The 25,731-nt window shown below is 36.7% G+C and overlaps 1 protein-coding gene across 1 annotated transcript; it reads left to right on the top strand.

Annotated features, from left to right (window-relative positions):
• Positions 1–1,332: 1,332 nt before the first annotated feature.
• LOC140138806 (protein SET-like) lies at positions 1,333–25,238 on the top strand. Its single transcript, XM_072160575.1, is given in 8 exon segments — positions 1,333–1,486; positions 11,802–11,983; positions 12,485–12,607; positions 14,584–14,697; positions 16,164–16,331; positions 19,025–19,057; positions 19,059–19,211; positions 22,612–25,238. Coding segments are annotated over 8 exon segments (864 nt in total). The 5' UTR covers positions 1,333–1,413; the 3' UTR covers positions 22,630–25,238.
• Positions 25,239–25,731: the final 493 nt, after the last annotated feature.

Here is a 25,731-nt window from a genome sequence, read left to right as displayed (position 1 = left end):
GGGAAACATACTTAATAGCGTTGTTTCCAGTGGTGTGGTATCTGGGTCACATGTCATTGAGGTAGGCAAATGTCATGAATGTTGGAAACATTCCCGGTGGGACAATTGCGCATGAAACAGGCCTACAAAGCACAAGGACATTTTCATTTTATACTTAATTTTGATTTGTCCCAAATCAGGGTGTTTATCTGATTTTACAGGGATAAATGAAATAGAGGATTTATTTGGAGGTTCATAGGCACATCAGCATAATTTGGATCCATGGCTATGATAGTATTTCTTAGACCAACCCAGATGTTGCATGCAGCTGATCTTTAATGTTATGTTAATTTTATTAAAATAGATATATTAAAATAGATAGGCCTATGTGTACACTGTCTAAGTGCCATAATGTTTTTAAAGAAAAGAACTGAAACCAAAAGGTGCCCATGTTAAAAGTGATATAGGCCTAGAGGGTCTCAATGCGCGCGAAGCGGGCAAAAATTTTGGGTCTTGAAGAGGAAAACTTTTTTAGCCCCCCCCCCCCTTCCTACCACATAGAACTTTTTGGTCCCCCCTCTTTTAAGGTCCAAAACTTTTTGGCCCCCTCCTTTTTACCAGTGCAGCCCCCCCCCACCAAAGTATTTCTGAACACTCCCTTACAAAATGATTGAAAAATCTTTTTCAACTTCAAGGTGTAGAAGGAACCCTAATGTCATAAAAAAGAGTTATTTGGAAATATAAAATATAATTGGTTTTGTTTGGAAGCAGTGGTTTAAAAACTATGAAAAGTGGCACAGAGTTATCCCATTTTACGGTACCTTTTTCCTGCTCATATAAAGCAGTATTGTAAGGTTTGGCGGCTAGAAAACACATTGATATGTTTATAGAAGCGTTTAAAACGTTAATTTTATCATTTATAGTGAACAAATCATTTTCTTATTTGAATTTCCCGGGCTTCCCAATATCCCATGCTCTAAGAATTATCCCGGGCTAATATCCCATAATTGCTTATTCAATCTTCCGCGCCTCTTTGCGGTGTCAAATTGGGTAAAATTTAAACGTGTAGTTAGAGTACAAATATGTTTTTATAGCTAGTTGGAAAAATAAACTAATTTTGTAAAATATTCATGATATTGTACTTAATTGATATTTTGCAGTTATAGTTTTATATGATTATGATAAATTAGAGCACATTTGGCGAAAAAATGTAGAAATGTTAACAATAAGGAATTATCTTATTTAACATGTGAATGCTGAATCGCATGTTATATTTGGCCAAATAGTTTAGGTGCCCCGCCTTTATTGAGCTTATTTATTTGACAATTCTGTCTATCTTTTTGCACGTTGACAAAATTAAACGGAAACCAGCAGAGGTCTATGCTTTGTCCATGTGCGCATGTCATTGCATGTGTTACCTCGTGAAAAGACAAAATGTCGTCCCCACCAGCGAAAGTACAAAAAGTAGATAAGGAAAAAAACGGCAAAAATGTGGACGATGCCGCCGGTAAGTAATATACAGAGTTTGTAAGTGTTATAAAGACAGTTATGGCGAAGTTTCCGGATTCTGTGTGGTCCGGGTAAGCTGTTTGCAACATTGCTTTGTTACCGAAGGGGAAGCTGCCATTTTCATTTGAAATTGACGCCATGCTTGTGTTACTATTGTTCTTTTTGTTAAAAATCGAAAGTAATACTAATACTAAAAAGATTAGGTTAAACTAGCACAGACTAGTGTGTTGTGTTTCCTTGTTTTTATGTTGTTGAAAAGAGGGCAGTGTGGTAAAGACCATGACAGTTTACGTGTAGTTGACTGGTTGACAATCACTGAATCGGATTCAGAAGACACTAAGACTTCATCATGTATATGCATCACACACAGTCACAGTACTGACTGACTGACTGACACTGCCATGACTGCTCACAGGCATGACAGGTTATAAATATAATGCAGTGAATCAAATCAAATCAAATCAAATCAAATGGCATTGTGTTGTTGTTGACACAAATCACCTCCATTCATCAGACGTGTAAACATTGATTGCAGACATAAGCCTATTTTCTCATTCTTTCGCAAGGCAGGGCGGCATGATGAAATGAAAGTGGGTGAGTCTGAAGTAGGTATGATCATCAAATTTTCAAGTAGGATATTTCACATGGAAAATGTTTTATTTGGAAAGGTGATTATTTAACTTAAAAAATGAGGGGTCAACCATGTCTGTAGGACAAAAATTATGGGCAAATGTCTTTTTCTAAATTCTGACTGTGACCATCATCGACTGTACCTTTAATATAAATGAATTACTGTTAGGGTGGCCACAATGCTAGCTATTGTGTGTACCCCTGCCTACATACACAAATGTATGGTGAAAATGTAACAGATTCTGCAGCAGTTGGAAAACTTTTGGGCATTTTGAATTCCATATAATTTGTCTCCTAGTAAATTCTGTGCAAACCCAACTGGTCGCATGTCACAAGTTCGTACCATAAAAAGGTGGAGGTGTTACAATTTTCCGAATGTAGGCGAATGAAAAATGTCATATTGAACCAACCCCTTGTCCTATTGAGCTGCTTTGGGTCTCATTTTAAAGCTAAAGAATATGGCTAAAACTGTGTAAACTAGTACTGAAAAGTGAGTCACTTTAAATAAATGGCATCAGATGGAATTGAAAAATGATGGGGTGGAGGAGCAGGTGGGTGAGGAGTAATGTATTAGCATAGGAAAATGTAAGATTTCCATAGTGTTGGTTTGAATAAACAATTGTATCTTCATAACCCCTTGTCATATTGAGCTTTTCAATGTCTCATTTTAGAGCCAGTTACTTAAAGAAACAATATTGACTTCAAAATTGATCAATTTCATATTCCACATTAGTTTCTCTTTACATTTTGTACCACAGGTTGCCTCTAAATGCACAGAAGTCAATGCAATCACGTGCAAAAGCTGCAAAGGTCCATATCTCCTTTAATATTCACTGTATCATGATAAATGTTTGTATTTTCTGAAAGGAAATTGCCCAAGGAAACTAATTTTTGCATTTTGAAAATGGTAGGAAGTAGTGTTGGGAAAATATGAATGATTAATTAAATTTTAATTAAAAAATATCAACTTTTTTGGCGCACCCTGTATATCGTGAACACGATTACATAAAAATGTTTTGAAGGGTGAGACTGATGCATCACTATGTTGTGAACATATCCTGGCACATTGGACAAAATCCAACTTCAGACATTTGTTGTGGGGTATTTTATGTGAATAAGGTCCAATGTGAGAAAAACGCATTTGAAAATTTTGATTTACATTGCGGCCTATGGGCCAATTAGTTATTAATTAGGCAATTACGCCAAAACGATAAACATTTTTGAGGTAAAAATGGTATGAGATGTTGTAGTTTTACAATATCTATAACATATTACAAAATAATTTTTTTGACCAATTTGACCATGTAACACAAAATGGACCACCTCATGACACGCGACCAACTACCTAATTAGATAGAAAATATTCTACTCGTAATGAAGGTGAATATAGCATTTTTGTACGGTCACGCATAAAAACGTTACGCACAAAATAATTTTTTGTCATCAAATAAAACTATTTTTCCAAAGATGTACAATTATGCTATATTCAGTTTTACAATCTAGACTCTCAGAGCAAAATCCTGTGCAAAAATCAGACAATTTGATTGTGTAGTTTAGGAAATACAGGCCTTTGAAGGTCAAAATTGGCACATAATAGCGCCCTCAACGGTGAAAATCACAATTTACCTTAAAAGTCCTGGCAAAAGAGTTATTTTTGTGATTTCAGCCATTTTAAGAATGTTGTAAAGAAGCAAATATAGCAATTATGACCCTGGATTTTTAATATTTGCATAAATGAACATTAAATAAACAAAAACAATACATCTCGTGCCTTCTTTGGCTTTATTCCCACAATTATCGCTCCGTGAATACGCAAATTTATGACAAAATCAGGATTTTCCTAAAAATGGGGTAAAAATGGCAAATTTTGTGAATCTTTAAAAGGCTGTATCTTCGCAACGGATTGTCCGATTGAGTTGATTCAAGAGGTTTTTTAAATCATTTTGCAGCAGGAACAATCCTGACAGAAAAAGTAATTCCAGGGGTGGGTTTGAAATTTTCATGTGACCCCCCTATTACTGTACAAAAAAGCAAGTAATGCAGCATTTTTCAGCACAGCGATCCATTTTACACAAAAGCGATTTTATTTGAAAAAATCTTACTATAACTGTATGATAACTTTTGTATCTAGGTATACCAATTGACAGTTATTGACTTTCTACGTAAAGTCAATTTTTTTGTACTTTCCTATGGGGATTACACAGTTAAGCCATTTCTGTGGTCACAAGTTGGGTGTTGAAGGAGCCCTCTATGATAGGCAATGTGGGCATACCTACTCTCTGACTAAAGGTCTACTTTAACTCTAGACTAGACTCGCTTGCCAGTCCTTTATACGCCGTACCTATGTACATGTGTATTAAGGACTGGCTTACGCCACATTCTAGGCTAGAGGTTGCATTCAAAATCTAGTCTGATTCGCGAAAGCATGACACCGTGTAAAGCAATGACAGGCGATTGCATCAAAAATGTTGTCAATGTGAAGTCAAAGTCAAAAGAGGTACATCAGTCATGTACATGTACCCAGTGTTCGATTTACCACCTGCATACCTGCACCAGTGCATGTAACATTCCCTCTGTGCATGCAGCTTTTCACTACCTGCCTGCACACGTGCATATGCGATTTTAGCGCTAGCGATATGACAAAACCAATATACAAAAGTAAGCAAGCAGTCAGTCCGATTGGGAAAAACCCAATCTATTTTTAGCGCAACATCTTCTGACTTCATTAGAAGGGCTGGCACAAATCGCACAATTGACAATTCCCGATACCCCTATCACGTGAGAACTGTCACTTTTTTCATTGACTTCCCTAGTCTTCTACACAGCCAGTTTGCATCGGTCTGATACTCGTCCATCCTAACGAACATTCGCGATAGCCACATACAGTCTGGTCCAAGACTATTACCCCGTTTACATTGAGCAAAAGTCGTAATCGAATTCACTAAAGTCGTAATCGACTTAAGTCGTATCATAAGTGTAAACAGGTACAGTCGTAATTAGTCGTAATTCAAAAGTCGTAATTCCAATGATGACTTGTATCATCATTCATTTCAAGTGAATTGAATAAGTCGTCATTAATTACGACTTTTTGCTAATGTAAACGAACACGTTGTTGAATTCGTATTTACCTGCCGTTACCATTGGTAACAAACGAATTCGATATTAAATGAATCTTGCGAATTTGAAATCGAATTAAGCCGATGCAGTGTAAACACCCACCAAACGAATTAATTTGCGGTCGTAATTCAAAATACGGCTTAAGTCGATTACGACTTTTGCTCAATGTAAACGGGGTATATGACTTCCCTTAGAGGGGCTAGCGTAATGTGACATCATATGCCACCAATTCCCGATACTCTCACATGTAGAAGAGTGTCATTTTCATTTCATTGAAAAAAAGAACCGAATTTAAACCGTGGGAAATATTTGTTTACGTCACGGAAAATAATCATAATAATGTCCAGCAAAAAAGGAATAGCTCAAAAACACTTGCATCATTCTGGAAATCGTGCATCTCGTCAGCGACTAGTTCTAGAACAGATGAAGCCACAGCATCCAGTGTTTTGGCTGAGAAATCGGCGAGTGAAGGGGCGAGTGATCGGCATAAAAATGACACTGACAGGGGAGCGGAAATATTATTACAAGCAACTGACAATGATCGTGATTCAATGTGATTTTATGTTTGCTTTAATTTTGGTGCATGCACACTTTTTGCTGTGCATGTAGAAATTTTGGGCTACATGCACCAGTGCAGGTAGGAAAAAAATTGTAAATCGGACACTGCATGTACCTCTTTTTGGCTTCTACCTTTAAAAGTATGTAAGCTACATTGCTACCGATGCCACCAACAGAACGAGAAGATTTGCCCCTTCATTTTGCATACCACTTGTCCAATTTTGTTTTGTCATTTCTTCACAAAATGCAAAAACCGCATAAAAATACAATGGGTGTAGTACCCCCTTAAATTGATCTAATTTATTAACTGTTCAACAAAACCCTATAAAATTCTATATCACTATAAAGCTTTAAGTACCAGGAATACACACATACAAGGGTCATTCCATATGAAATCAAGGAGGCGCCCCACCTGACCCCCTCAGATTTGCTTTATATTTTAGTCATATTGTACCTGTAAAAATATTAAAAACCTGCAAATTTGAGGTCTGTAGCTCTTACGGATTTTCTGTGGCAGCCATTTAAAGTTAGAGGAGGGGGGTCTAAATTTGGACCCAAAAGTTGCCCTTTAAATAAATTTCATCTTTGGGAGTCTGTGCCTTCCTTATAAAAAGAAAGAGAGGTCTGAAACTTTGTATACACACTAACTGCATGCCTAATTTGTCAAAAATAAAAAATAAAAAATTCTGTAATTATTGCGTTGTGTCACGGGGTCATTAAATATGCAAGAATAAATGTAATGTTTTGTAAACTGGCAAGTTTAGCCCCCCTAAATTCACATTTTTTGTCAGATTAATTATTTTTTGCTATCACTGATGCTATATAGGATAAATACAATGCATATCCAAAAAATTGAGGTCACAACTCATTCACATTTGGAACAGCGCCCTCACAAAGATGAAATTTATTGCAAATTCAACATTTTCAGGGGGCCCAAAGTCGATGTGGTCCACCTTCAAAATTTATAAAACATCACTTTTATATAACTACTAGTCTTAAATTACAACTTTGTAAAGTCCCAGCAATTGTATAGGTTGACTTCATATAAAATGACAAGCCCAAAGTTGACCATTTTCTTATGATTGCAGGTAGTGCAAATGTGCCGAATTCGGAAGGCTTGAAAGTCAAATTGGCCACAATATTAAAAATAAATGATTAGATGAGTAGTTATTGGCCCTATTTACTTTTATTTCCATTTCATTTTCAATATATACAGATTTTCTATGGTAGCTATTTAAAGTTGGAGTAGGGGAATCTAAATTTGGACCCAAAAGTTGCCCTTTGAAACCTTGTATACACACTAATTGCATGACCAATTTGTCAAAAAGTAAAAAAAAAAAATGTCTGTAATTGCTTGCGTTGTGTCACGGGGTCATTAAATATGCAACAAAAAATGTAATGTTTTGTATACTGGCAAGTTTAGCCCCCCTAAATTCACATTTTTTGTGGGATTAATTGGTTTTTTTTGTCACTGATGCGATATATAGGACAAATACAATGCATATATCCAAAACATTGAGGTGAACATTTATTTACATTTCCAACAGCGCCCTCACGAAGATGAAAATTAATGCAAATTCACCAATTTCAGGGGGCCCAAAGTCGATGTATAAATTTATAAAACATCACTTTTATAAGACTACTAGTCTTAAATTACAACTTAGTTCAATCCCAGTAATTTTATAGGTTGACTTCATATAAAACGACAAGCCCAAAGTTGACCATTTTCTTATGATTGCATGTACTGCAAATGTGCCGAATTCGGAAGGTTTAAAAGTAAAATGGCCACAATATTGAAAATAAATGACTAGATGCGTAGTTATTGGCCCTATTTACTTTTATTTTCATTTTATTTTCAATATTGGGGCCAATTTGACTTTTAAGCCTTCCAAATTCGTCACATTTGCAGTACATGCAATCATAAGAAAATGGTCAACTTTGGGCTTGTCGTTTTATATGAAGTCAACCTAACCTATACAATTACTGGGACTTAGCAAAGTTGTAATTTAAGACTTGTAGTTATATAAAAGTGATGTTTTATAAATTTTGAAGGTGGACCACATCGACTTTGGGCCCCCTGAAAATGTTGCAATAAATTTCATCTTCGTGAGGGCGCTGTTCCAAATGTAAATGAGTTGTGACCTCAATCTTTTGGATATGCATTGTATTTATCCTATATATAGCATCAGTGATAACAACAAATAATTAATCTGACAAAAAATGTGAATTTAGGGGGCTAAACATGCCAGTTTACAAAACATTACATTTTTTCTTGCATATTAATGACCCTGTGACACAACGCAATTACAGAATTTTTTATTTTTTATTTTTGACAAATTGGGCATGCAGTTAGTGTGTATACAAAGTTTCAGACCTCTCTCTCATTTTATAAAGGCACAGACTCCCAAAGAACTTTTGGGTCCAAATTTAGACCCCCCTACTTAAACTTCAAATGGCTGCCACAGAAAATCTGTAAGAGCTACAGACCTCAAATTTGCAGGTTTTAATATTTTTACAGGTACAACATATGACTAAAATATAAAGCAAATCTGAGGGGGTCAGGTGGGCGCCTCCTTGATTTCATATGGAATGACCCACAAACAATTGGTCAATATACAGGGTGCCACAAATGTCAGGGTGGAAAAGTTAAATTTTAGTTCAAAGAGTATACTATTTTGTTCCTCTCTTATAATTACTATTATAAAAACACCTGTTCTGCTAAAACCTTTTTAGATGTGCTAATAACATTGTAGGCTTTCAAAAAAAGCAATCTTGTAATGATGAGTTATGTTGCCTTACTGAGATACAGGGTGTTCAAAAGTTGTACTTAATTTTTATGATTTTTAATCACATTTTCAATTATAACTTTTTTCCTCCATGCCCCGCACAAAAACCAGTGGCATATTTGAATTCCTCATCAAATTTCCATCCAAAAAATGTTAACTTTTTACAGTGGGGTAACTCTTTCAAGAAATATGACCTTCAGAACATTTTGGAACATAAATAGCAGTGGGCTATACAGAGGTGAAAACTACTTTTTTTGTCATATGATTTTCTAAAACAGTTTTTATTTATTCCTTTTACCCTATCTCAATATGAAATGACAAAATTTTTGGCTTGGTGTCCGAGAAAAAAGTGTGCAGCGCCCTCTTGTGTCACCATACCTTATCATTGTTGAGGGAGTGGATTCGAGTACAAAACCCTTCTAAGTAGTCCTTTTCTGGCATGTGCTATGATTTTGGTGTCTAAATATATATGTAAATGAGCTCAAAATACCTAATTTTGGAAGTTGCATAAAAATTGGACATTGCATTTTCTTAAAAATGGACATTTTGGGTCAAAATTGAGCATGAGGGCGCTTTTCATGATCTTTCGAAAGTTAACGTCCATTCGCTGTTTTTAAGTTAATAGCTATGAAGATGATCATTAGTTCAAACTGCTCAAGAAATTTGAGCATTTTATCACAATTAGTTTGTCCGTAACACTTGTTTGAATGTTCCTTCAATACTGCTATACAAACGCATGGGGGTCAACAACCTTTTATCATGTACAATCCAATGGTGGCATCCAAATGAACGTTCTGATGAGCGTTGCGGACAAACTACTTCTGCTAAAAAGCTCAAATTTCTCGAGCAGATCAAACTTCGGTGTACATGTATCTTCATAGATGTAAACATTAAAATATCGAAAGGAGAGAAATTTGCGCAAAATCTTGAAAAGCGCCCTCACGCTCAATTTTGTCCCAAAATGGCAATTTTTAAGAAAATGGAATGTCCGATTTTCATGAAACTTCCAAAATTAGGTATCTTTAGCTCATTTACATATATTTAGACTTTAGACACCAAAATCATAGCAATATGCCAGAAAAGGAGTACTATGAAGGATTTTGACCTCAAATTCACTCCTCCACAAAGATAAGGTATGTTGACACAAGAGGACGCTGCACACTTTTTTCTCAGACCCCCTGCCAAAAATTTTGTCATTTCATGTTGAGATAGGTTATATAGAACAAAAAAAACTGTTTCGAAAATAAAACAAAGTATGAGCCATCTATAGCCCACTCCTAACATAAATGAATACTTAACACAGTGATGTATAGGAAAAGCCTAGAACCCATGATACAGAATGCAGAACACTTGCAACAAATTAACTTAGCTTGGAGTAAAACTGGTCACATTTCCAAAACTAGACATAAATACCAAAACAATGGTACATAATCCATCTCAATACCTTGTTGGGTTATGAAGTTATAGTAAAAAATATATTTGTGACTGAGGTGCTAAAAATCGACATTCCCTATTAGGCCTGGCATTTTCGGGTAATTTTGTACCCGGGTACACGCGTCATTTTTTAAACGGAAATTGCAAAAAAAAAAAAAAGTGCATTCAAATTCAATGCATTTTGAATTTTTTTTTTAGGTCAACCATGAATGATCCTAGCATTTAGGTCTAGGTCCAGGGACACTACAAAACCGAAAAAATAAAAAACTTAAAAAAACCAAAAACAACAAAACTTTTTTTTTTTAAATTTGGTACCGGGTAGGGTATTTCCTACCGGTAATGTAATCTCGGTGGTACCCGCTACCCCTTACAAAATGCCAGCCTTATTCCCTATACAACACATGCCTCAACCGTAGGATCCTCCACCCCTGACTTCACATCGTTTGAATTGCAATATCTCAAGAAGTAAATAAAGTGTGAAGTTCTTTCTTTCCACAATTAGAGCTAGATAAATAAGCAACAAAATAAGTCCAAAACTAGTTCAGTACCCCTCTCCATTCTTGAGATCTGGGACAAAACGTCCCAAATAAAATGTAACGCCTCCACCCTTTTCCTATACCCCAATTCATGACGCACGACCTAAAATCAAATATTGTTGTGAAATAATTAAATGCCCGCTCTAGTCAAAACGAGTCAATAGTTGATTTAAAGTTTTAACTTCAACACTACACTATTTTGCGTAACTATCGTGTGCAAATTCGAAGCGAGAGTTTTCTAGTAAGGTAGGCAGTCCACAAGTCATGCTTAAATTCAACTTTTTTTTACTGTTTTTGCACCTTCCGTGCTTCCATCCGTCCGGATGCTGTATCTCGGCCATGGATGGGTGGATTGACTTCAGATTTTCAGGATAGGTTGGTCATGGTCAAAAACTCTGGCTACTTTTTTTTTGGGTGGGGTTCAAGGTCAGGCCTGGAAAATATGTTTATTTCCCAGCAAGAGATAAATTTCCCTCCAACTTGGCAGGATTTCCCACCATTTCTTATGTATTTCTTTATCCAGAAAAGCAAAATTTCCCTCCAAATGACCAAATTTCCCAGCAAGGAGATTGCCGAATTGCCTGTTTTTTCCAGGCCTGTTCAAGGTCATGTACTGAGGTCAAAGGTCAATCTGAGGTCAAATTACAAAATCTGTCGTATGGGCATGAAACTTGGTGGGTACAGTCAATATTTAGAGCAAAATTTTTGGAAGGTCATTTTGGGGTCACCAAGGGGTCATCTGAGGTCAAATTACTAAACAATGTATGGGCTTGAAACTTGGTGGGTACACTAAACAATTAGAGCCAAATTTTTGGACGGTCATTTCGGGGTCACCAAGGGGTCATCAGAGGTCAAATTAATAAAATTGGTCGTATGGGCTTGAAAGTTGAATGGTGGGTACAGTCAACATTTAGAGCCAAATTTTTGGACGGTCATTTTGGGGTCACAAGGGGTCATTGCAAGGTCATTTTGGGGTCATCTGGGCCGCGACATTTCTAGTTTCCTCTGCACATAAAATGTAGTTTATGACAACATCCAATTTGGTGAGTGACCTATAAGACATGAGAAATAATTTGGTAATTTGCAAAAATTATGGTCGGATCTAGCATGGGCCCCAACCCCCAACAGACGGACACACTTAAAATTGAAAGGCCGAAGTGGTTTAGTTTTGCAAGGTGTTTCTGAATGATTGATCAAGAAAGCTCTGTACACATTGTAATAATTGCTTTTTATTTATCTTATTAAATTTCAGCACAAGAACAACAAGATGCAATTGAGGACATTGACGAAGTGCAGAACCAGATAGATGCATTAAATGAGAAGGCCAGCGAGGAGATCTTACATGTAGAACAGAAATACAACAAGCTACGGCAACCACACTTTGAAACCAGAAGTCAGCTTATAAACAAAATACCCAATTTCTGGGTCACAGCTGTATCCTTCAGTTTTAAATAACTAAGAAGTAAATAGAGGTAGTCATTGTGACATCAACGCCGCCATCTTGTAGGTACAGAGTGCCTTGTTGATAAGATCACCGCGTTGACGCTTGACTGAAGAGGTGCGTCACACGCTGCGACTTCTGCGTAATCGGGGGTGTAATGTCTTAACGCATGACATGCAGATTGGCAGTACCCACAAGATGGCGGATCCCGCAGAAAAGGCTGATGGCCTCTATTCTTTGGGTGCAAAGGGAGTAAAATCTTAGGGTTGGATGATCATGAAACTTTAGTCGATTCTTCATGTAATTATTTTGTGTAATCTAATCCTAATCTAATCCTAATCCTAACCCTAATTTTCGTGTAAAATAACAAAAAAAAAATTCAAAAATACCTCCTTTGGCCCTCATGGAGCAGATTGTGTCACATCCAGTCAGTCAGAAGTCTACAATACGTAGTTTTCGTGTTATTTTCTCCTTAACTTTCATTTTTCCATCAGCTTGTAAATCATCCACAGGTTTCAATGTTATTAGATGAGGAAGACGAAGAAGCATTACAATATCTCACAAAGGTCGAAGTTCAGGAATTTGAAGATATCAAATCAGGATACAAAATAAACTTTGTGAGTCTTTTTTTCTTACGATTATTTATACTCGATCACCTTCCACGCTTGCGCAGTGTCTATATTCTAGTCGCTCTACGAAAAGGTCAAAATCAAAACCACTAGTCCTTCCCAATTATCCCCTGCTGATTATATATAGAGCTACATGTATCAACATGGCATGGATATTGTATCCTTTTTCATAGAGCAAGTGGACTATACTGTTTACTTCCGTTTTCAGAGCGTCAAGCTGATCAATCGATAGGCCTACAAATTGCCTAGGCAACAATGATGTTGCTTTTGCTAGTTGAAGAAATCTCAACTCCCGAGCGATGTCGCTTGACACGAAAATGCATCAGCTAATCAGTTCCTACCAACTGGATCTATTATTTTGTTAATTTATCCAAGTTCTCGATCATCAACTTTCGGAGACAAATGAATTCAAAACAATAATTATTGACGGCAATGGATGTTCTAAAAATGTATTTTGTGGCATTGAATATTTTAATTGTGATCGCGATCGCCATAAATAGTATAAATTCAAAAATGACGAGTGGTGCATTGCAAAATTTGGCGATCAATCACTCAGTGATCGAGTATAAAGTCAGCTTAAGGGGGTACTACACCCCTCGATAAATTTGTGTCTAGTTTTGCATTTTTCTCAAAACCATTAACACGCTGGTAACAAAAATTATGTATATTATAGGGGCAAGGAATCCAATTACTACTCTGGAATTTCAGTGACCCAAGACAAGCGGTTCATTATTTGTGATAAGAAATAAGGTACCGCTAGGATGTACCTCTTTTCTTATCATAAATTACTAACTGCTTGTTTCGAGTCACTGAAATTCCAGTGTAGTAGTTGGATTCCTTGCCCCAATAATATACATAACTTTTGTTACCAGTGTGTTATTATTTTTTGAGAAAAGTGCAAAAATAGTCACAAATTTACCACAGGGGTGTAGTACCCCTTAATGCAGAATCCACTGTATTACAAAACCAGAAGTCCAGAGTGTCAGATATTTGCCGTGTTTAAATTAAACTTAATTCACCCTCTGAGAATTTCATTAGCATGTCGAACTGTAGACTAGTCAGCATTAATATTTTATCGTCTTAAGGGGGTACTGCACCCCTGGCCAATTATGTGCCTATTTTTGCATTTTTCTCAAAAATGATAGCGTTTTGGTGACAAGTAAGATATGTATATTATAGGGGCAAGGACTACAACTACTGCACTGGAAATTTTATTTCAGCACAGACACAGTTGTGGAGTTACAGTCAAGGGAGAAAAATGAGGGAAAACCAACATTTGATCAATAAATCAAAACCTACTTGCCTTGAGTTGCTGAATTTTCAGTGCAGTAGTTGCAGTCCTTGCCCCTATAATATACATACCGTATCTTACTTGTCACCAATGAGCTATAATTTTTCAGAAAAATGCAAAAATAGCCACAAAATTGGCCAGGGGTGTAGTACCCCCTTAAACTAGGATGTGACCCATTTTGAAATTTGGAAATAGTGATCGTTCCAGAGTCAGAAATTAGGCGAGAATCCGTTCTCGCAAAGATTCTCGTCAACAAAATTGCAAGAATCTAAATGGATTCTCGTAAATAATTCAATTTATCATACAAAGTTATATGGCGAGAATCCATGGATTCTTGCAAAATTCCACTGGGAGAATCCAAAAGGATTCTCGCACATGGTTGCGAATTTCTGACCCTGCGTTCGCCGTGATTTGCGGAAGATTTTACCACCTACCGGTAATAAACACCTCAGTAAACAAAAATACAACATATTGGCTACCGGTATTTGCTGTTGCATTTTGAAGCATATGAATACTGCTTGCATAAAAATAATTCACTAGATCGGCAAATTAGGAAGTTTTTTACCGATCCGATGAACTTAAAATCGGGCCACTTCGGAAACTACCATTTGGATCTGTTTTCAGGTTTGTACTTCCATGATTGTAATTTATTTCATCACTATTTTTTCCCCAGCACTTTAAATCAAACCCTTACTTTGAAAACGAAGTAATCACAAAAGAATTCCACCTCAACGAAACAGGAGATCCATCATCGAAATCAACGCCAATTCAATGGAAGAGGGGGAAGGTAAGAAAGATGTTTCCATTTCTTATTCATTTGGGGTTAACCAAAGTGAAAAAGAGGGACAGTCCTGTTTTCTGAAAATTTCAGTAACAGCAAATTTAAATGTAAGAACAACAGAAAATGATGCAAATTTCACTTTAAAATTGTGCTATTATAGCATTTTCTTCAGTCTATTGTGATAAATTCAGACCTGTAAACCTTTCTCTGAATTCTGAAAGTATTGCACACCTCAAGTCTTTGAATTAGTTGGAACATGTACCTGGTTTGTGTACATGTACCAGGTTTTGGTCTCAATGTCCCTCATTCTGACTTTGTTAGGTCGGCAGGTCTGATGGTATAGCTTGTAAACATAATCTGATTGAGTGGATTTCCCCTTAAATGTCACAAAAATATGACATCTGCCGTAGTTGGGGCACTTGGGGGCAAAAAAGGGACTATACTAAAGCCAAGAATTCTACGCGTTGCGGAAATTCCGCCAAAATCGCGGAATTCGGAGGTAAAGCGGAAAACGCATTTCTGAGAAAAAAATAATAAAAATAAGCAAAAATGACCTAGAAAAAGAATAAAATACATTTGAAAAGAAATAAATAAATACTAAATGAAATGGGTCTTCAAAATTTATCAAAATAAAGTAAAATCCGTCATAGATTTACCGTACAACGCCTGTCCTACCTCCCATTGCAGCCATGATACCCAATCTCCCATCCCAACTTTGCAACATCGTAATGATCGTCACATTGGCCGGGCTGCAATGCGTCATTTTCACAGATTCTTGTGAAATTTTATGTCAGAAATGTGCTAAAATTACAAAGCGGAGAAAAGCGGAATTTAGCATATTTGTAAAGCAGAAAATTCTTGGCTTTAGACTATACTTGCCTTTAGGAATGAAAAAGGTAAATCCTAATTATTCTCCAAAAACCATTCAACCCAAAGATTGCCGACTCAAAATGGCACCATACATTACACTGTGGCCAATCCGCCATCTTGGATTGTCACTCGTGCATTTGTTGGCAAGAGCCTGAAATTGAATGATAATTTCAATTTTTTAAAAGCTTGAGCGTATCAAATTTTTGCACATTTTGTTACATGATTTATATCAAAGTTTTACCGGGCACATAGTGAAATAATTCCGGAGATTCGTTAAATTGGTCTAAATTTTGTGACAGCCTATCCCCCCACTGTTCTAAAAAAAACCAATTATATACCAATCGAAACCTGTAATGTTTGTACACAAAATTATTCTGGTTAACAGAACAAAATTATAACACAGCGGCCAATGGAGCAGTGTAATACACATAATTATGCAATTAACTCTTGAATGCAGAATCATTAGCAACTGAAGTTTTCAGAATAAGCTATTTTGTGGATATCTACGAAAAAATGTCATAAAAAGAGGATGCTAATCGCAAAATACTCTTTATATACCTTGTTGAAATTCTCTCATTTCATTTCATGTTGTCATCAAACAGGACTTAACAAAAAAGAGCGGAGCACAAGCACAGAAAGGCAAGAAGAGGGCGCATACTGAAAGTGAAAGCTTCTTTTGCTGGTTCACAGACCATACAGACGCAGGAGCAGATGAGTTAGGAGAAGTCATCAAGGATGATATCTGGCCAAACCCACTGCAATATTATCTGGTAAGGACTTGACCCCATGAGAACTACCTGCCGATTGGCCAAAATGAATATCCTGTCCAATTTTGAACCAATCAAGGAGGGTATAATAAGATCATCTGCAAATGCAAAGTTTAACCATAAATAGGTTAAAGCCTAGTCATAATTAGCAATTTTGAAGTGAGCATTTCAAGTTATCAACCAATCAGAAATGCTGTTAGATGACCGGTAGTGTCCAGGGGGGTTAAGAGTTTGGTAGTGACGTCACTACGTAGCCTTGAAACTTGCACTCAGTATCACAGCATAATATATGATTGCATGTAAAGGTGTCGCATTTGGATTGCTCTCTTACACAGAGCTAGATGCATTTTGTCATCACAAACAAACTCAAAGTGACCCAAGGTATACACAGACATGCAAGTCTTATGGAAATTTCTGTATTTCTGGAAATAGGTCCTTATTTAAAGAAAACAGGAAATGTCTGGAAATGTTCACACATGTTTTTGAGGGTATAAAAAGAGGGATGATACGGGTATCCTTTTAACCACTGTCGAGCCCCCATAAATGCTGAATGCCATGAGCAAGATTGGCCACCTGTCCAAGATTGCTTACTTACTATTTGTACAAAATGTTTGAACACTATTCACATAATACAGAGGTGGAATGTTGTGGCAGAGTCGGTGTTTGAACGAACTTGATTCTCACCGAAAAGAAAGCACACGTTGTTCGGATTGAGTGGCAAAACCCTCGCATACATGTACAGTAAATTTAAGTCAGGCCTAAGGAAAAAGAGATGCTTGTGAGCATTGCTCCGTATTGCATTAAGGGATCTAGAATGAGCGTTTATGGCGTTTCGACAGTATTTTTTGTGGGACATGAGAGCACCTCAGACGTATCGAATTGTATTCTGAATACTGAAGCATGTCTTTCTGATATCAAATAATTTTCATTTTTGAAATTCACGATATAATACAAATTTTATGACAAATTATTAAAATTTGATATTTTTCAAATTTTTGATATATAACAGTCCTCGAAATAAATTTTATAAATCTAATGATATATTCTTAAAGTGTATGTAGCTGGGAGGAAAAGCCGACGATCAATTGAAAATTTTGACCTTTTATATTGAAGATATGGATTTTTTTCCCAAAAGACCAATTTTTTTGGTGTTTTGGGAAAAAAATCCATATCTTGAATACGAAAGGTCATAATTTTCAATTGATCGTCGGCTTTTCATCCCACATACATACACTTTAAGTATAAATCATTAGATTTATAAAGTTTACTTCAAGTACTGTTAAATTTATATCAAAAATATCAATTTTTAATGATTTGCCATAAAATGTGTATTCAGTCAATGAATTTTGAAAAAAGCAGGTGTGCTACAAATCGCACTCCTGGAAATAGTCAGGCGAGCTACATGTGTGCTGTTAATTGCACTCGGTAAGGATTTTAGGTGTGCTATCATTTGCACTCGGTAAGAAGTTTAGGTGGGCTATTTGAATTATTGTGCTTGATATTCAGATAAGAAGCATTTTATGCAAATTTCCCAGCACTGCCCCACGCACCCACTGCATGACATCACGTGCACAGAACTGACGAATCGTAATGCGTGGGATCGGTGAAATTTTTGTAAATTTTGGTAAGAAACACCTCGTGCATATTGTCTGTCTCCGTTGAAAAACTGGATGCTCCGCAGTAAAATCCACCATGACCACTTGAAATAAGCTTCCAGCAAAGTCAAAAAAAATATACCATGTCCAACAAAAAATTATAACTAGGCCGGCAAAAAACACAATTTTTTGAAGTAAAAAACGAGATCCTAAATTTTAAAAAGCGAGATTTCCCCCGAAAAATGGCACAAGAAGCTTTAAAAACGCCCGAAAATACGAAAATGCAAAAAAAAATCCAAAATGTTGCCTGCCCTCTGTTGTTCAGATTAGGTCAGTTCAAATATAAACAAGACTCACTGAACTGCAGGCGTGAGTCGAATAAAAAGTGACCAAAATTTGACCTTGAATTATGTTTTATAGCCAAAATATTACAGTAATTCGATAAATATAATGATATTTGGCCTAAACTTGAACTCATTTGAAATGAAATGTCAGTTTTTTTTTTGTAAAGTATGACTTTTCCACTCGTCCATTAAAGCTTGCAATGCTGCTGAATTCTGCACTTTGGCGAAAATGGACGAACTTTTATGGCATAAAGCAACATTTTTACAGTAAGTGCACTGCTTGGAAACAAGGTGCGCCATAAATCGCACTCGGTAAAGTGATTTAAGGTGAGCTCTATGCTCGCGATCGCACTCGCGCGCCTTAAAATGCATTGACTGTGTATTACATTGCGAATTTCAAAAATCAAAATTATTTGATATCAGAAGGACATTCTTCGTATTCAGAATGCAATTCGATATGTCTGATGTGCTCTAATGTCCCACAATAAATACTGTCCAAACGTTCATACCCCTTCCCTTAACTTTGCCTTCAGGCGACCAAAAAAAAAAGGCCTGCTCTATGGGCGGACGACCTTTCAAATAGCGCTGGTCGGTCAACGATTTTTGTTTGTTTTGCCAGTAGATAACAAGAAGTGCAAATGTTTTAAGTTGCTGATGAGTTAAAATTGAAAGGAAAAAGTCATAAAGTCACTGGTAAGGCAAAACTAATCTACTTCTGTGTTTTTACTTAATGTATACTGTTCTTGAACTTTTTCAGGTACCTGAAGTAGAAGGCGAGGACGACGATTTAAGGCGGCGGCGAAGACCTGGACGACATCGGCGAGATGGAAGAGGATGAAGAAGGCGAGGGAGAAGAGGATGAAGGCGAAGAAGAAGAGGGAGAAGGAGAGGAGGAGGAAGAGGAAGAAGGGGAGGAAGAAGAAGGAGATGATGTAGAGGTCAAGGTAAGTCAAGTTATTTTTTGATATTATAATTTTTGATGTGATTTGAGGCGACTTAGCTGAAGAAAAGTGTCGGGAAACAGGAAATCGAGTATCAAGGGCCTGATCTTTTTAGGTTTTCCTTATTGCAAAACGGACTGGAAAATTTTACTTTTAACACAAATCCTACATGTAACTCACTCTCAGAGCAAATAGCAATATTGGGAGTTTTGCATTGGACAATAGCGGCCATCTTGGGTGTGCGAATACGAGAGAAGACACACAATTAACATTTCAAATTCTGTATTTCCGAGGGTTCTGAACCAGAAAGCCTCAACTCACAATGACCAGCTCTCACAAAATGAGCATAAAGTTGACAAATATTTTTCCGAGATATTCCACATAATTTGAAATGATTATTTTAAATACATTTAAAATCATACCAGACATGTTAGGATGGGCGTTGCTTTGGTCTTCAAAAAATCAATATTTCTCCAGAATATCTTTTGTTTTCTATTGAATTTTGTCATGATTAAATGAAGCCTGAGAGATAGAGGGAGAAGGAGAAGAGGAGGAAGGAGAGGAAGAGAAGGAGATGATGTAGAGGTTAAGGTGAGTTGGGTTATTTTTGGATATTCTAAATTTTTGAGGTGATTTGAGGTGACATACCTACTAACCATCATGATTTTAGGCCCTTGAAACTCAATTTCCTGTTACCTGCGCGACTGCATATTTGTGAACCAAGAATCTGAAAAGAATTATTTGGTAAAATTGTACTTTCAAACATTTAAAAATAAATATTTTAGTGTTCTTTGAAGTGAAAACAGGCTGCAAAATCATTTTGGAATCAGGGAATAAACAATTCAGTCTTCAGTGATTTCACATTTTAAAATGTTTGAATTTAAACCCCACGGAAAACACTGTGGCCTACATACATATGGGTGGCGCCAAAGGGGTGTTAATTTTTTTTGTAAGAAATGAAAATCGCCAAACTATTGAAAAAGTTGTCTCATTGTGAGCTGAAAATAAAAGTGACTGGAAACATGAAATCCAAGTTTTAAGGGCTTAATAGGGATATTTTTAGGTTTCCCCATGTTGCAAAACGGACTGTCCTGGAAAATTTAGGACAATTGAAATGTCATTCATTTGAAAAAATTGTCCATCATTCACTCAAAATTTTGTGATCAATAAACAAAGAATATGACTACCGTATTTCGTCAAATAAACGCCTGTAGCACCGACTCACTTTTAGCACATCCTATGTACATGCACCTCACTGTATTGGGAGTTGTGTAAAATCTCTCTCTCTCTCTCAGAGCAAGTCACAATATTGGGAGTTTCACATTGGACAATAGCGGCCATCTTGAGATGTGAATAAGGGAAAAGACACTACAAATTCAGTATTCCTCAACATAAACAGGTTTGAAATTCACCCAAAACTTGCCAATGTGAATAATGTAATAATGCATCCTACATGCCATGGCTGCATCTTGGGAGTTCAGGGAAGGGGAAATCCTCAAATGTGAGCTGTGCATAATGTTTATAAGCGATGTATAGTGCTCTAAGCAGGATAAAGCCTCTCCCTTTCCAGGTTTTTGACTTTTTAATGTTGGCAGAATGGCTGGTACAGACCTTCACGTTTAGAATTTGGTGGAGCTCCATCAATCACATTTGTGTACATCCATATCAAAACGATGCACTTGTCGGCTGCTACATGCATCTCATTTTACATAATAGCTAGGAATGAATACCAGACTCATCTCAAGTGAAGGTCACCTCAAATCATACTGAAATCACTTGATTTAGGACTAGAGAACATATTCGTAAACTATGTGACTTGGGGATGATTTGAAGTGACGTCAACTTGAGATGAGTCTGGTATTTATTCCTAGCTATTATGTGAAATGAGACACATGCAGCAGCCGACAAGTGCATCGTTTTGATATGGATGTACACATTTGTCAAGAAAAATAACTTGCATTCATTAAATTTTGATATTTGTGGATAATTGAATTTTGTACTTGTTGCTGCAAAATGTTTGTGGAGATATTACTTAGGCCTGGAAAGTGGAATGTGGAAAGTGGGAAGCTCCTTCCCGGGAAATTTGGAGGGAAATGAAGGTCCTTAAACAAAGAAATACATAAGAATTTGGAGGAAATTTGTCTTTTGAAGGAAATTTTGATCATCTTCAAGGAAATTTTCATTTTTTCCAGCCCTGATATTACTGTGCGATAAAATTGATTTATACTTGACTTGTACTCTAAACCTGAATTTATACAACATCGCTGAGCAATAGCGATTGGTTTTTAGTCAATGAAGTGGAGTGTTTCGTTATGTTGGGAAAAGCGTGCTACCTTATTGCTCAAATGTGACTGTCCACGGCGAATGAGCCGTAAATTCCTCCCCCGGTCAATTTTGTTTTATTTTGTGTTTAAAAATAAACATCATAAACTTAAAAATGGTATATCATTTGACTTCAAACGATATCCAGAAGCGGGGTTATGGTTTGTTAAACTTTGCTCCTTCAACAAAATTATAGCTTTTACGCTTTTACATGTGTCTCTTTTTCCACATTGTTGGCAATAAATATCAAACAGTCATAATTGGCGGTCATTTCAAATCATCCCCAAGTCAACGAGGTTTTAGAAAGTTCTCTCATTGTTAATTGTTGGGTATGCATACCTGTACAAAATACAATACCTGGTAACCCACCACTTGAACAGGATTTAGCAGTATAAGCAAACAAAGACCATAGCTATTAAAAGTTCTATAGCCATCTAAGGTAGAAGCTTATTATCCACTTCAACAATTGGATTATTGATTAGATTTTGACTATCGAAATGAGATGGATGTCGGGCCAGCTTAAGTTACCGATGAATATGTCCTTCGTACACATTTTACACCGTAACTCAGAATACAATTTAGGGAATTTACGGCTCATTTGTGCTGCCGGGTCACAAATATCAAATCAGATTTTGACATAATAGTCGAGCAGTAGAGATTTTTTCGAAAAAATTGCCGACCCATGATTTTGCTTAAATTGTGCCGGTCAGGTTGGGGCAACAACACTTGTTTTCCCATATATTTCAGGCTTTGCACTGTTTGTTTTCACTACAAATTTATAACATATATGAAGGGGTCATTCCCTGGAGTCTGTCAGACAGAGAATCCGAAAGAGATATTGCAAGGACTCAAGGAGCAAGGCAATTTTTAAAAATTGGAATCGTTGAAAAAATACATGGTCAATGTTTGGAAAAAATGTCTCCCTTACACCAGAGTAATTTGAGTGGAATGAAAAAAATGGTTAAGGTGTACATGTAGAAAATGTCATTCATAAACTACGCAAATTAATTTTCAAATTCACTGCTCTGCTATGTTTTTAACATTTATTCTTCCATTTTTCTTTCTCTTTCACTGTTTACAGGAAGAAGATGACGAATGATGACGGGATCAAGAAGCAGCAAATGTAGTCAACACATCTTGGAAGATGTTGGTTCCAACCATTTTTTGTTTGTTTGTTTGTTTGTTTTTTTGTACATTTTACATGTTTGTACCATAACCGTATCAGACAGTCTTTAACTATAACGATATTGCTAACAGCTCCAGGGTTGCCGCCAATACTACACTTCGTAACTCCAACCAACCGGATCTGTGGTCGCTGCATCTTTGGGTGCTTTCCAACCTGTGTTGCTGTAGCAGATCATCAGAATCTTAATACTTGGCATTGCACTTTTGTGTGGAAAAAGTGGCAACCCTGAGCGGCACATGAACTGACCACTTTGATTGAAGCCCAGTTTGCAAGCAGACTCTGACATTGCTCAGTACTTTTGTTTGACTGCTGGACGTATCGGTAGGATATAATTTAACCAAGCGTGGCTTCTTGATAAGTTGGGTTCTTGCGGTCAAGTTGAAAGCTTTTGCCATCCACCGAAAAGAAGGTGTCGGGGACCCATTTCAATGACCCATAACTTACTCTTTGATTCCAGTATACATCAATTGTGTGAACATGAACAGTGGTTTTATTTAACGCTTCATGACATCACGTACGTTCAAGTAAAATGTTAACAGATAATTTGAACAGAATGTTGAGCATCCCATTACAGGTGGATATCTTCTTTTTTTTTTTATCATGGACCAAATTATATTTAAAGGTACTATTGTTGCGTAGTCACTATTTTATAAAAAGTGTTAACATCTTGGGCAAGAACTGGCTGGGAGTTATATCGGGTTATTCCAGTTGGAGTCCATACACCCCCTTTGGAAGACATGACCTCGGATCTTCCACACAGGGAGTGTGAAGTTCAAATGGAGTTGCCCATTCTGGTAACCCCGTTTGAAATTCACACTCCCAGATTGGAAGATTTAAGGTCATGTCTTCCGTAGGGGATGTGTGGAGTTCAACTGGAATGGCCCATTGTTTATCTGCTCAATGGGATGCACACATTTTGTGAGGCAACATAAGTTGCGTATGTTTGTTAGCATGTATGATGCCTTCAAGAGCATTTATAGGTTGTTCAATTGTTACGAGTCTTACTAAATCTCATCTTAATGTCTGTCCAGTATAAGTTGAAACATTACCCTATCTATGAACTTCGGTTATCTCATACGACCCTGTTCAAACATGTGCCATATTTCCTTAAATGATCTGTAACAACTCTTTTTATGTTCTACCAAAAGTTGGCAACATGACTTTGACCCAAATTTGTGTAAGATGCATGCATTTGGGCGTAGTTCATGGCCCACCTTATACTGGACAGGCATTTTAGTACCGTAGCAGTGGAAATTTGATCCTACATTAACATTTGGCACACTGAAGTTGGCACAAATTATTGGAAAATCACAAAGAACTGATCACTTGTTCAACGTCTTGCTCTTTTGTTTTCATCTGCAGTTCAGATCACAGTTCTTTCACCATATTGAAGTATTAACTTGAGATAAAAACCCAAGTTACAATGTCAAATGGACAATTTTTGTTTGAGACGGCTTTTGCGAGTACACAGTTGTTGTGTAAATTTCTACCTGGTCAATTCAGAAGTAAACAAAGGACTTAAAAAGCTGGATGTACTATGTTTTGTAATGTTGAACTGCTTGAAAATGCCACACAAATTTTGTTAATAATGGTGGTATAAAAAGACGCATGCAGTAAAAAACAAGGGCTGGAAAGATCGTAACTTTATTCTGCGTGTCAATGTCTCTTTGTATTTGTAGAATAACATTGGAAAAAAAAAAGTAACAAAAAATAACTGCTTACGCATACTGTACAGGCCATGTGTATCTTTGTAAATTAGTTAACTTTAAGGATAGTCATCATTTTAGGTAGATTGAGGTATTGATATGTGGGTAAAGTCAATGGGCTGATCCATTTAAACTCCACACTCCCCCTGTGGGAGAATATCATCCATGGGGAGAGTATGATTTTCAAATGGGATTAACACATGGGCCAACTCTTTATTTGAAGATTCAGGTTGAGAGGGATGATATTCAATGTGTTCATTCCATTTGAAATTCATACTCCACCTGTGGAAGATTAAATTTGTTTAACATCGTCCACATGGGCAGTGTGGATTTGAAATGGAATAGCCTAACTGGTGTTACACTCCAATGTTGTTACAAGCAACTTTTGGTTATGGTGCTGGCTGGTAGGAATGCTCTGTGTTTGTGTCATGTGCAGAGAACAGTAACAACTGCACTCGTCACATGTCCACTTCACTTTGTGCATCATGATTATACACAAAGAGCATCCACCTTGCGCCTCACCTAAAACGGTTGGTGTTTGTGTCCAAATCATGGCTGATGTACACCAATAGGAGCTAAAATGGTCTTGTAACCAGCGACACCATCGACCTCCATTAAACAATCGGACCTCAAAATTTGAACTCTTATATTATGAAGTATGAGGTTTTGTAACTTGTACAAAGGTCGCTCTGTATCGAGGTTAATGACCATTATCATGTTTGAGGTCATAGTTCATGCTGTGCTTTTAGCTCAGATTGGTGGACAATAAACTTGATGTCATTGTTCTGAATGGAGCAGTGAGGTCCCACTTCATCATATTTTGACTTGCGGTAATTGCTTGGTGTGCTTAACCTCTGTACTGGTATCGAAAGATTGATTTGGACGCAACATGTCAGATTACAGGATTTTCAAAAGTGGGGCTGTGGCTAGTTTTATATTCTCAGCCTCAAACAATTGAAAATCAGTCTTGATATCTTGATGATTAAAAAACAAAACAAAGCAAAAGCATTGTTTTTAGAAGAATTCTCTCTTTGGCAAATGTAGTAACCTTTTTGAAATTATGTGATTTGGGCTATTTCAGTTGAAATCCATACACCCTATGGAAGGCATGATCAAATGTCCCAAAAGGGGTGTAGGTTTCAAATGGAGTCGCCCATTCCAGTAACACCATTTGAAAACACCCTGTGTGGAAGTTTTAAAGTCGAATCTTCCATGCATGGATTTCAAATGGAATAACCATGTAGCAATTTTGACACCAAAGCCAAATACATAACAGATTATATTTTGGGGACTTTTATAACACATCAAT

This window comes from Amphiura filiformis, chromosome 18, assembly GCF_039555335.1.
Source record: "Amphiura filiformis chromosome 18, Afil_fr2py, whole genome shotgun sequence".
In the NCBI taxonomy this organism is placed as follows: domain Eukaryota; kingdom Metazoa; phylum Echinodermata; class Ophiuroidea; order Amphilepidida; family Amphiuridae; genus Amphiura; species Amphiura filiformis.
This window is presented reverse-complemented; position numbering and strand designations above follow the sequence as displayed.